Raw genomic sequence first — 13,508 nt, forward strand, 5'->3', positions numbered from 1 at the left:
ACCGCTTCAATCCATTAACTTTGTATTCACGACATTGGGATTAAAGTGTTATGGTCATATTTACTATATTATTATTATTACTATTACGAAAACGATACTACTGAAAGGATACACGACTGTATTCAGAAACCTGTGCTTAATTTGTCCAAAACGGTCCGAAGGTGAAGCATGAAGCCTAAGGCCTGTACGTACCGTATTGTGGGAAGAGCCGTAACGTCTATGCTTCGATATTTGATGATCATTTTAACAATCGGTTTGTTTGTGTTTCACACTAAATTAAAAACGTGAAGGTAGAGCATGGCGATTGTGATGTACGACAGGTTCGACGATATGTTCAGCCTGAACAAAATTGGAATCAAAATGCCGGAGTGTGGAAAGTCAGCCGCTGTACTGCCGTCATGACATCAGACGTAATGACATCACCCTGTCATGTGACCAGATCCTCAGCTCTGATTGGTATACGTTTGAGGAGACATACATAGCACATACGGACGAACAATTGGACAACTTTGCCCAATGGGCTACGCCATAAAAATTAAATGTGGCTCATTGTAAAGAACTCCACATGGGCAATAAGTGTTGGTAACGATGACGTAATTGGTGCTATGACGACATAATTATACAGGGACAACGCTTAGTCTGATCAGTTCGAAATTTCTGGAACGTGATGTACACAACAATTATATTAGAGAATATAAAATGATGATGTCATCGCTCACGTGGTCTGGCAGCCATATTGTATCAAAGAACAAACCCTTCAAAAACGGAAGAGTTGGCTCGCATCAAGTTGACTGCGCAGGGTAAGTATTCTAAGAATACCATCTAGTTGGATTATTTTTTCACAAGAACAAAACGTAGGTCAGAAAATATGTTGAAAAGCTAATATTAAAGCAAATACATGACGAGTTGTGAGACTTGGTGTCCTGCTTGCCGGTATGAGATGGTGGACGTTGAAGATATCCATCCCGAAGAGAAGGCGAGCTATCGCCGGCACGCTGAACTAACGACAAATTCCTGCCCTAACCTTTCGTCTAACTCCTGACCAGCCGGTTCGTGAAATATTTGGGCCCAGCTTCCCCCGGCCAACCCCAAAATAACGTGAGAATAATTGTGACCCTGAAAGAAGAAGAGACGGGCTGAGGAATTTGAATGCACGAGAGGTCAGAGATCGCGCTCTGGATCTGCGAGGCTGCGTCATCGCGTTGTTGCCGACGTCACGGGAGGAAGCTCCTCCCTCCTAGCCTAATCTACGGAAGTGTTTTGCAGCTCGCACGTTTTTTTCTTTTCTTTCAAACTTTATCAGGAGGAGAGGTACGATTGTCTGCACTCGAAACGGGTTGAGGAATTATCAAGTTGTTAGTAAGAAACGTTGTACAATGAGCGTGTTTGTTTCTTTCTGATATTGAAGAAGGGTGTATTGTACACGGCAGAGGGTGTGATGGGGAAGATACGGGTCAAGCAAACTGCCGTAGGCCTCATTATGAATGTACATGCTATTGTGGTAAGTGAGTTAAAATATATAACTATTGTTTGTGATGTGTGATGAGTCCCATGACGCCATTGTAGCGAATGCAAGTTTCCCGACTGTTGCTTGGACCTATTGACCGTTTACTGTCGCCATGATGGAGGCATGCGCGCCTGCGCCCATCCTCTGTTTACTGTTCCATTGCTTCCAGATCGATCTACCTAGCTTCCATGAACCTTGGCTCTGTATACAAAATCAGAAACGTGGAACTTTGGTCTGTTGCCAGTGTACTTTCTGATTGGCCTCTTATCCAGTTTTTGTCCCTGAGCGCCTCCTGCAAGGTCGTAGACTGTGACATTTAAAATGAGCTCCGTCTGACCGACCGACTGATCATCCGTCCATGTACTTTTGTGTACGCGATATTTCAAAAACCGTTGAACATTTAGCTTTCATATCGCAGATGTCTATTCTTCATGACATTGTCTCAACCTGATTGGATCATGGCTGTGATTGGCTGAATTTTGTTGCCATGGCAACCATCTCCATAACGTGTCATGCGTACATGATATTTCAAAAACTGCAAGTTCTAGCTTTCATATTACACAGATATATTCTTCATACCACACAAAATGTGGGGAACCGAGAGTAGGCGCTCCTAGTGTTTTTTTTTGTGTGCATAGGCAAGGACCATGGAAGAGCTAGTACTCATACACTGAATGGACCAGGACAATAGGAACAGTAGAGAGAGTAGGGAAACACCAACAGCAGAGTTGAAGGTCAAGCTAGAGGAAGACTTGGACAAACGATGGGTGTGGGGAGGAATGGGAGGCAGGAGAGAATGCATGGAGCGGACAAGGTAGATACAGAAGGAAACTCTCAAGAACACGGAAAGAGCAGATGGCGCAAGGCCAAAAAGGAGGTGGTAGAAGACAGAGACACCACCAACCTGTCTACGATGGTGAAGTAATAGGCCCAGAAACTCAGCTTCATCACAGGAAATTCCAATAATCTTGAAAACCTTGGTTTCCATAGTGTCGACCTGTGCACGATGAGGTGGGGGAACCAGCCCAGAGGGGAGAGCAGTACTCTATTGAGCTGCGGATGAAGACCTTGTAGGTGGATAAGAGTTGAGGTCTGCCAAGGAAGGACTATGCACGACGGAGGATGCCCAGTCGATGCCCAGTTGGTCTGGCTTTGGAGGCCAACTTTGAAATGGGCTTTGCCAAGAAAAATCATGGCTGACAGTGAGACCCAGGAGTTAACTGAATGACTGAACTTCTTCAAAAGGATTGTTAAGAAAGTAGATGGGCGTGTTTGCTATATGGTCCTTTTCAGGAAGAGTGTGAGATTTGTCATGCTTGAAAGATATATTCCAGGTGTTTGACCAGCTGGAGATTTTTGTCAAGGGTATACTTGTGTATACTAAATCGAGGCTCGTGTAAGAGCTAAAAGTCGAGGGTTGAAAGAACCTTAGGTGCAAAAGACAGAGTCCAGGAGCAGTTGGGTATGGCAGAGAAGGACGGGTGCCGAGAGTGAGGGGTTGGGGCCTCAAGATTTGGAAGCAAACACAGAATTGAGGCATTCGGCCTTCTCACGAGCGGAGTCTGCTCTGGTGCCATTTGAAGAGAGAGAGAAGGGATGCAAAGGGAGCATACTTCAGAGACAGACGCCACCAGCTTTTAGAGTGAGACAAGTTTGAAAATTCATTCTTTAGGTTGGACAGATATTGTTTTCTAGCTCTTCTGAGAGTGGACACCCACTTGTTGCGGACTTGTGGATATGCACTGAGATTGCCTTCGGTCAGATTAGCCTTCCAGGAAGAGAAGGCAAGTTGCTTGGGAGAACCTGCCTCACAACAGGATGCAATGTACCATGGGTGGAAGAAGGTTAGGATAATTGAAGATGAGATGGGATGAATCTGTGTATGAAGAAGAGCGGGTTTCTGTGGAATAATTCCCAGGCTGAGTTAACATTAGATATGGGAGACCAGTCCTGAAGAGAGATGGCTACTTACAGTCCTTGTCAATCTGCTTGAGTGAAATGCCAGACTCGCCGACGTTGTGGCAGCTCTCTGAGAACAGCCAGAGAGATGTTGAGTTTCACAAGCACATGATCAGATGTACTAATTGGAGCAGAAGGATAGCAGGAGACTTTTGTGGGGAAGTTTGTCATCATCAAGCTCAGAAGGGAGGATTTGCCATTGGGAGAAATCCAAGGTGGAAAGTTCACAGATTGAGTCCGTCCCACGGAGTCACAAAAATCCTTTCCTGAAGTGTCATGGCTGGTGAGGGAGGCACCAACACCCAGCCAATTTGCATGGTGACAATTGAAATCGTCATATGTGAGGAAGAGAGAGTTGGGATGGAGTCGTCACTGTTGCGAGGACGGTACAACACACAGACGAACATGAGGTGGCAGTGGAGGGGTAGTCACAGCCAGAGGTACTCCTGGGGTTTTGGAGGTGTAGCATCAGCACAGGATTGTAGTTTTATTTAATACCCTGAATGATTATTCTGAACATAATTGGTCTTTGTGTACTTTAATTATTCCGAACATAATTGCTCTTTCATTCCTTTAAGTTTTTCTAATTTTTCAATCTCTATTTGCAGGTTTAAATTCAACTCCGCTGTACACTCTTCTCTGAACCCAAGGAGATGGCTTCTTCTTCTTCTTCTCCCTCTTCTTCTTCTTCTTCTTCTGTTATTGGAGATAGTTTAGATGAACTCACATGCCCAGTGTGCCTTGAACTCTATAAGGAGCCCATTACTTTGCCATGTGGCCACTCCTTTTGTTGTGTCTGTTTAGAGAAGCGCTGGAAGAGCAGGGAAGAAGTTGCAGGTTGTGTTTGTCCAAATTGCCTTGAGGTTTTTGCACAAAAACCAAAACTCAAAAAAAATGTGATCATTGCTAACTTGGTAGAAAAGTTAAAAAAGACAGAGTTTGAATTAGGGGTTGAGGCCCTAGATGCAGAACATGGTGTGAATGTTAAGAAAGAAATGAAACCAGGGGGCACTGAGAGTTACTGTGATCTTTGTAATGGGGAGGCAGCGAAGAGGTGTTTACCTTGTGAGATCATCTGCTGTGTGCAACACCTGAAGCTACATCGTCAGAAAGGGCACAGACTGGTGGAGCCAGGAGTGAAGATTGAGGAACTAAGATGCAATGAACATGGAAAGCCAATGCAACTCTATTGCAAGGATGATGGGAGCTTGATGTGCTTGATGTGCACAGGTGGACAACATCAGAACCACAACGTTGTTGCTATGGAGATTGCTCATGCTGAAGCAAAGGTGAGTAAATCGGTGAAAAAAAGAAGAAGAATGTTCCATGTTTCATATCCATTCTATTTGCATGCTTCTGCTGACGAAGTCGCTGCAGGCATTGTGTTTTCGGGTCGTCTGCCGTATGTGTCCATCCGTGATAGGTTTTCGTTATCGCAATGACTTTAGAATGGCTAAAGGAATCTAAGTCAAACTTCTTAGAAGTACATATAATGATGCAAAGATGAGGTCATTCAATTATGGGGTCAAAGGTCAGAGGTCCCGTTAGGTTATTAGTATACTGTATATTATGATGCAAAGATGAACTGACTAGATTTCTGCATGAAGAGGTCAAAGGTCATGTCAATTAAAAATGTGATACTTAAGAAGAGCTGAAGGGATTTAAATTAAATTTGGTGCAAGTATAATGATGTAATAATGTGGGCGGAGGCATATCGGTCGACGTCACGACGTCAAAGAGTGCCTTTCTAGTTTGTGATTTTTCAGCATTGAGAGGCCTAAAAATGATGTATAGCATTATACTTCAAAACGTTGTGGACGAGTTGTGATGGAACTAGGTGGATGAGTTGGTTCGGTAGCGAGAACAAGCCGATTACATTTTGGTTCAGATCTGAATCCAGATACGGCCTTTCAGTGGGATGCAAACCCTAAATCGTGAGGCGAAGCATTCCTTCAGCCAAAAGAAATGTGACAACCTCTCATCTTCTTCCACTAATAGAACTTTCTGGTCCTTCGCTAAAAGTATCTCCAACAAATTCTGTCTCTCTACCTTTCCTTCGCTTTTCCATTCCAATGATACGATAGATGTCTCTCGGTCTGATAAAGCAACTCTTTTTGGTTCTCTTTTCTCCTCCAATTCCACACCAGATGACTCTAACATTCCATCTCCCCCCTGATGCACCCATTACCAATCCTATGCCCCTCCCTACAATCTCTTTTCATACAGTCAAAAAAGTACTCCTCTCTCTGGACACAAGCAAGGCATTCGGACAAGATGATATTCCTCCTCGTGTCTTGATGGAGTGTGCCTTAGAACTTGCTCCCGTGCTTGCTCGTTACCTCCGCCACCCAAGGTGGACGGAGGTTATGTTTTCACCCCTGTCTGTCTGTTTGTCCATTTGTTTGTGAACAAAATATCTCAAAAAGTTGTGAACGGATTCGGACGAAATTTGGCAGAGAGGTAGCGTATGTGACAAGGACGAAATGATTAGATTTTGATGAAGATCCGGATCCGGATCCGGCTAGTAGAATTTTAAAAGTGATTCTTCACCATTGGGAGATCGGGCCAAAAACGATACATAGCAGGATGTCTCAAAAAGTTGTGGACGGATGATTTTGATTAAATGTGATTCTGTATTGTGATTTTCTGGTCTTCTCTAGGATACAAAACGTAAACTGTTCACCTGGCGGAGGTATGCTCTCCAGTGAGTGCTGTTATAGTTTGTTTTGTTTTTGTTTAAAAACCCAAACTTTTCCTCTTTCCTGGAAACATGCCTTAGTTCAGCCTATTTTAAAGATGGTTGATCGTTCAAACCCTTCCAACTACCATCCTAGTGCTCTGACTTCTAATATTTCCAAAGTCTTTGAATATCTTCTCAATTCCCATTTCCTCAAGCATCTTGAATCACAGTCTTCTCTCTGACCAGCAATATGGCTTCCGCAAGGCAAGATCTACCGGTGATATCCGATCTTATATGATGAATGTCTGGGTCTCTTCTTTGAGAGACTTTGGTGAATTCTTTGTTTGTAGGCCTTTATCTCAAAAGCCTTTGACAGTTTTTGGCATCGGGGTCTGATATCCAGGCTTCCCTCTTTTGGCTTTCCTCCTTCACTCTGCTCTCTCATATTGAGCTTTCTCTCCGACCACTCTATCTCCACAATTGTTGATGGTTCAACATCTCCCTCTTTCCCTATCAACAGCGGTGTTCCTCAGGGTTCCGTCCTGTCGCCTGCACTCTTCCTTCTTTTTATCAATGACCTTCTTCTACAAATAACCAAATGCACTCGCATGGTGATGACTCGACATTACATTCCTCCATGTTTTTCCCATCTGCCTCATCTTCCCTCGCTCGATCTACATCTCGTTTGATCACAGCCACCTCTTTAAATTCAAATTTGGACAACATTTCCTAGTGGGGAAAATGTAATCAGGTTAAATTTAATACTTCTAAAACTCAATTTCTTCCCTCCTCTCTCTAAAACTTCCCTCAACTCTCCAATCTCCTTTGAAAGCTCCACAATTATACTTTGTGATTCAATAAACCTACTAGGTATTACCATGGCATCAAATTTATTCTGGAATCCACACATTACACAAATACCTAAGTCTGTCTCGAAGAAACTGGGAGTCCTGTTCTGATGTCGAAGATTCTTCTCCTCTGAACAGTTTCTTGAAGTATATAAAGGATTGATTCGTCCTTGTATAGAGTGCTGCTCTCACATCTGGGGAGGTTCTAGCTCCACATACTTACTGGACAAAATTGAATCCAAAGCAATCTGACTTATCATCTCTCCAAATCTGACCTCAAAACTCGACCAGCTCGAACTACGCCGCAGAGTTAGCTCTCTTTCTCTTTTCGACAGATATTGCTTCATTTTCTGCTCCCAAGAACTCGCTGCCTGTATACCTCCGCCATTAGCGAGACCACGGAATACTCGACAAGCCACTACATCTCATGATTATTGTGTGGCCATTGGCAACTCACGAGTGTGCCGTGATGATGTTTGTTTCTTCCCCTCCACTGCCAAACTCTGAAATTATTTACCTTCTCATGTTTTTCCTTTCCCCTTTTTCAATAAGGCGATTATTACCTCTGCCACCAAAGGTGGATGGAGATTATGTTTTCACCCCTGTCTGTCTGTCTGTCTGTCTGTTTGTCCGATTGTTTGTGAACAATATATCTCAAAACGTTGTGGACAGATTTGGACGAAAGTTGGCAGAGATGTAGCGTATGTGACAAGGACTAAATGATTAGATTTTGGTGAAGATCCGGATTCGGATCCGGCTACTAGAATTTTTAAGTGAATCTTCACCATTGGGAGATTGGGCCAAAAACGATACATAGCAAGATATCGCAAAAAGTAATCGACGGATTTGGACGAAACTTTGTGGACAGGTTGTGTGTTTGACAAGGAAGAATCGATTCGATTTTGGTGAAGATCTGAATATGGTTTCGGATATGAGAGTTATTTAATTTTTCAAGTGTTTCTTCACCATTGAGTGATAGGGCTAATACCAACATGTAGCAGGATATCTCAAGAAGTTATGGATGGATTTGAACGAAACCTGGTGGACAGGTTGGGTGTGGGAGAAGGAAGAATCGATTCAATTTTGGTGAGGATCTGGATCCGGCTAGTATAATTTTAAAAGTGATTCTTCACCATTGGGAGATGGGGCCAAAAACGATACAAAGCAGGATATCTCAAAAAGTTGTGGACCGATTTGCATTCAGGAACAGTATAATTATGGTTAATCACTGAAATTGCCACTTTGTCTAAATGCTGAAAATTATGTTGAAAAGGTGATCTGAATTAGAGTTTGCACTAGCAATAGCAGGTTTTAAGTGCCCGGCGAGCAGAACCAAGCCAATGAGAATGCACACAGCGCATGTGGAAAATCCTCGTTGGCATTCATACGCCATTTCAAAAGTCGTGTTTTGTTTTGTTTTGAAACTTTTTTGAGTAATCTGAATTACAAAATATCTATCTGTATCTTCTTAGCTCATACCTACATGTTTCGATGGTGTCATATAATCTCAGCTCATCGATCTGGTGATTTTTCTCACAATTATTTTTAGAAAGAAGATGTAATCATGGCACACTTTCAAGCCATCCACCTGTGAAACGGGTTTATCGGTGAATGCCTAATTTCCAGAAGGACCAGTTTCACCTTTTCTGCTTTCATTAATCAATTCTACATTCTGATTGACAATGGTTCTGGTTTTTTTTCATACAGTTGTGGAGTTAAAGAAAAGTGATTATTTTAAAATGTTAAATGAAAATTTCTCTCATCTTCACCGTGCCTTTTCTCACAAATGTGTACAATTATATAATTTTGTACAGGATGTTCCTTTTTAATCCACCACAGAAGTGCACGATTCTTCACTTTGGTTGTTTCTTTATTCTGTGCAGGACATTTTGGATGAAAAGCATGCTCGTGTATCACAGTCAATGCAGAGCATGACATCCCAACTGCAGCAGGTTCAGGAAGAGGAAGAGCAAACACAGGTAGGAAGCACCAAACATAAATAGGCTGTTCTTAATATGGTTGAATTTCAACTGAACAGAATTGTGAAAGTTTACCTCTTATAATGCTTTGCAGATTTATCTTTATATATGCTTTTCAAATATTAAAATTTATTAATTCTTTCTTGTACTTACGAACCCGAGTGGTAGAATCGGCGAAGGTTGCATGTTCCGATATTATTATGGGGGAAATGGCGTTGAGAGGGGGGAGGTGAATGGGGCCATGCTCCCTCCCCTGTTACTCCGAGAACAAAAAATGCACTCGTGGGAGGTGCTGAATCACGCCGTTATGTTTCTCCTCCAATAAGTAAAGGTTGTTTTGTGATTCGATGTATGATAACAAAGATTTTGAAGTGAACCAAGTGCCAAAAAAATGAAGCCTTAAATAGACATAAATTGTACCAAAATGTGACAATTCTCTGTGGGTATTGTGTATGTATGTACAAAGGTATGTGTCTAAGTCTTTAATAGAATAAAAAACTACTTGTCCAATGTGCTTGGGGTATCCATGGGCAGGCCATGGGTGAGAAAATACGTCACATTTTGTTTCAAACCACAAAGTCAGGATTTTCACTTCTTGTTCCACTGTGAACACCATAGTTGACGTAGAGTCCGACTGACTACTTGTTGGAAATGTAATTCCACGAGAGAGAGAGAGAGAGAGAGAGAGAGAGAGAGAGAGAGAGAGAGAGAGAGAGAGAGAGAGAGAGAGAGATAGAGATAGAGATAGAGATAGAGATAGAGATATATATATATATATAGCATTAGAAATGACAGAATATCAGGCTGCTTAAATGGTCCCTGGATAAGAGTATCCTGGATAAGTATAGGTACGCCGCATCCCTGCGTGTCGTAAGAGGCGACTAAGAGGGTTGGCGTCAGGAAGGGCATCCGGCCATAAAAACATTGCCTCAAAAAGAGAACGATGACAATTACAACTACATGTGGGCAGGGTACAGCCCGAAGTGGAGATCGGTTTCTGAGGTTTGGGACATGGAATGTAGGGACAATGACAGGGAGATCAGGAGAAGTGGTGGAAGTATTGGTCAGAAGAAGAGTGGACATATGTTGTGTGCAAGAGACGAGATGGAAGGGAAGTGGTGTGAGAATGGTGAAGGGTAGGCAGGGACAGAAATACAAGTTTGTGTGGCAAGGGTGCCTGGAGGGCGTGAATGGTGTTGGTGTCCTGTTTTCTGAGGAGTTTGTAGACAGTGTGGTGAGTGTGACTAGAGTGAGTGATAGGTTGATGATGGTGAAAATGATGATTGGAAAGCTCTTGGTGAACGTCATCTCGGGATATGCTCCGCGGGTTGGTCGAAGCGGTGAAGAGAAGGACAAGTTCTGGTGTGCGATAGAGAAGCTGATGGAAAACGTGAAATATGAGGAAGTTGTTGTGGTAGGAGGAGACCTAAATGGACATGTGGGAAGGAGTATGGATGGTTTTGACGGAGTTCATGGGGGTTACGGATATGGTGTGAGAAATGGAGAAGGTGAAAGGATTTTGGAGTTTGCTGATGGAGCTGATTTGTTGATTTGTAATACTCAGTTCCAGAAAGAGGATAATAAGCTTGTTACATACACGTCAGGTGGGTCGACGACAACCGTTGACTACCTGATGGTGCGTAGGCGAGATAGGGGGCACCTCTGGGACACAAAGGTGATCCCGGGGGAGGAGGCTGTTTCACAGCACCATTTGGTTGTCTGCGACGTAAGGGTGAAAGGTGCGAGGAGAGCTCGGCGGGTGAAGTACCAGCCGAGAATGAAGGTGTGGAGGTTGAAAGAGGTGACAGTAAGGGAGGCATTAAAAGAGAGGCTGAGTAGGGTCGAGGATGATGTGGTTGAGCTTGAAAGTGGTTGGATGTCAATGAAAGCTAGTCTGATGGGAGCCGTTGGTGAGGTATGTGGATGGACAAAAGGACCACCGAGGCACTCGGAAACATGGTGGTGGGATGATGAAGTTGGAAAGAGGATTGACGAGAAGAGGAAGAAGTTCAAGGAGTGGCAGAAGGCGAAGGGTACGGGAGCAGAAACAGCAGAGCATGAAAGTTATAAGGCAGCCAGGAAGGCTGCAAAGAAAGAGGTAGTAAAGGCGCAGGAGGCATGTAGGAAAATGTTCGGAGAACGCTTGGATTCGGAAGAGGGTCAGAAAGCAGTATTCAGGATTGCAAAGCAGACAGCGAAAGAGAGGTGTGATGTGATGGGGGTGAGTTGCTTGAAGGATGAAGTGGGACAAATCGTTGTCGACCCAGATGGAATTAAAGGAAGATGGAAAAGATATGTGGAAATGCTGTTGAATACAGAGAATGAATGGGATGGCAACATAGAGAGTAACCCAGTTTTAGGACCGGCAGAGAAGATAACTGAGAAGGAAGTTGAGGAAGCGATAAAAGCAATGAAGGGTAGAAAAGCGGGAGGGCTGACGGGAGTTGTGGGAGATATGTTGAAGGCAGCAGGAAGTTGGGGTGTGAAGAGAATGACAGAGATCTGTAATCTGGTGGTGAAAGAAGGCCGCATTCCAGTGGATTGGGAACTGAGTACCCTCGTCCCTCTATACAAGGGGAAAGGTGACCCTCTGGAGTGTGGCTCGTACCGAGTGATAAAGTTATTGGAGCATGGAATGAAGGTATTGGAAAGGGTGTTGGAGAGGAGGATGAGGAAGAAAGTGAAGATCGACGAAATGCAGTTTGGATTCATGCCAGGAAGAGGAACGACAGACGCGCTTTTCATTGTGAGGCAGTTGCAGGAGAAGTACATGGAGAAGAGGAAGAAGTTGTTTCTTGGGTTTGTTGATCTGGAGAAAGCATTCGATCGGGTTCCACGCAAAGTATTGACATGGCCATTGAGGAAGTTAGGAGTGGAGGAATGGTTGATCAGAGTAGTGATGGCAATGTACAAAAGAGCGCGCACAGCTGTAAGGACGAAGGACGGGAACAGTGGTGAGTTTGAGGTGAATGTGGGAGTGCATTCACCATTTGTCGGTACTAAGTCCACTACTATTTGTAGCTGTGATGGAGGTGCTGGCTCAGAACGTAAAGGAGGGTTTACCGTGGGAGTTGTTGTATGCAGATGATCTGGTGTTGATTGCGGAAAGTATGGATGGACTGAAGGAAAAGATGAACACGTGGAAGGAATGTATGGAGACAAAAGGTCTGAAGGTGAATCTCGGAAAGACGAAGGTGATGGCAAGTGGTAAAGCATGTGGTGAGGTGGAAAGAACTGGGAAGTGGCCCTGTGCTGTGTGTAGGAAGGGTGTCGGAGTGAACTCCATTCAGTGTACAATGTGCGCTGAGTGGGTTCATCAAAAATGTAGTGGTCTGAGAGGGTCATTAACCAGTGTGGCAGCTACATTCAAATGTAAGGTGTGCACAGAGGAGGTGTGATGGGGGAAATGCAGATGGAGGAAAGTTGAGTTGGATCTTGGAGACGGCGTGAAGCTGGAAGGTGTGAAAACATTTTGCTACCTCAGACATGCTGAATGGAGAAGGTGGATCAGACTCGGCAACGGTTGCTCGAGTGAGATGTGCATGGAAGAAGTTTCGGGAATTGAGTGGCGTGCTGATGATGAGGGGAGTGTCGTTGAAGCTGAAGGGAAAGGTGTATGCTGCATGTGTGAGAAGTGTTATGATTTATGGGAGCGAGACATGGGTAATGAACGTAGAGCAGCAACGAAGGTTGGAAAGGGTGGAAATGCGAATGGTTCGACGGATGTGTGGAGTATCGTTGAGAGAGAGGAAGACAAATGATGAATTGCGAAAGATGATGGGAATAGAGCCTGTGATTGATGCTGTGAAGAGGAACAGGTTGAGATGGTTTGGTCATGAGTTGAGGAAGGATGAAAGTGACTGGTTGAGAAGAGTGATGGAAATGAATGTAGAAGGAAGTAGAAGACGGGGAAGACCGAGAAAGACTTGGCTAAAGATGGTGGAAGAAGAAATGCGGGCAAGGGGGTTAACAAGGAGAGATGCAGAAAATAGGGCAAGATGGAGAAGATTGTCATGGGGACCGCAAGGCTAACCCCCGCTCTAGCAGGGAAAATGGCCTTTTAAAATGCATGTTGTTGTTGTTGTTGTTAAATTGTCCACTTTAAAAAAAAAATAGTATTTGTTTTTGTATTTTTTTTTTACGCACGAGTGAAGAACCCACTCCGAGCGTCTGACCAAACCTCAGGTTTGCTCTGTTCTTCGGTGCCATGACGGCACATGGTGTGGCAGTGAAAGTGGCAGGATTTTTACCCTTGCCAGAGGAGAGGGTATTGCATTTGAGTCCGTCTGTTTGTCTGGCTGTCTGTCTGTCTTTTTCTCCGCACAGAATAAATATGATTTTCTCTGCAACCGTTGGTCCGATTGACAGGAAATTGTCACCATAGTTGAACCTCCTCCTGTAGAATTTGTTAATGATAATTATGACATCATACTCATCATAGGTCACATTGTACAGGCACCATCTTGGAAAAAAACCCGAAAAACTTTGCACCTTGATCTCTCCGAAAGCACTGCATAGAAAACATTTGAGACATG

The 13,508-nt window shown here is 43.8% G+C and overlaps 1 protein-coding gene across 5 annotated transcripts in view; it reads left to right on the forward strand.

The window, feature by feature from the left end:
* Positions 1–1,197: 1,197 nt before the first annotated feature.
* Positions 1,198–13,508, forward strand: part of LOC137413399 (E3 ubiquitin/ISG15 ligase TRIM25) — an 81,832-nt gene continuing 69,521 nt past the window's right edge. Inside the window, exons 1-3 of one of the 5 annotated variants that reach the window (XM_078770057.1) lie at positions 1,198–1,311; positions 4,075–4,755; positions 8,878–8,973. In XM_078770057.1, the coding sequence (XP_078626183.1) occupies positions 4,120–4,755; positions 8,878–8,973 (732 nt within the window). In that variant the 5' untranslated portion in view covers positions 1,198–1,311; positions 4,075–4,119. Of the gene's footprint in view, positions 1,502–4,074; positions 4,756–8,877; positions 8,974–13,508 lie in introns of all 5 variants that reach the window. The other 4 variants (XM_078770055.1, XM_078770054.1, XM_078770058.1 and 1 more) reach the window with 4 other exon arrangements.

Source organism: Myxine glutinosa, chromosome 1 (assembly GCF_964187855.1).
Source record: "Myxine glutinosa chromosome 1, kmMyxGlut1.1, whole genome shotgun sequence".
NCBI classification, from domain to species: domain Eukaryota; kingdom Metazoa; phylum Chordata; class Myxini; order Myxiniformes; family Myxinidae; genus Myxine; species Myxine glutinosa.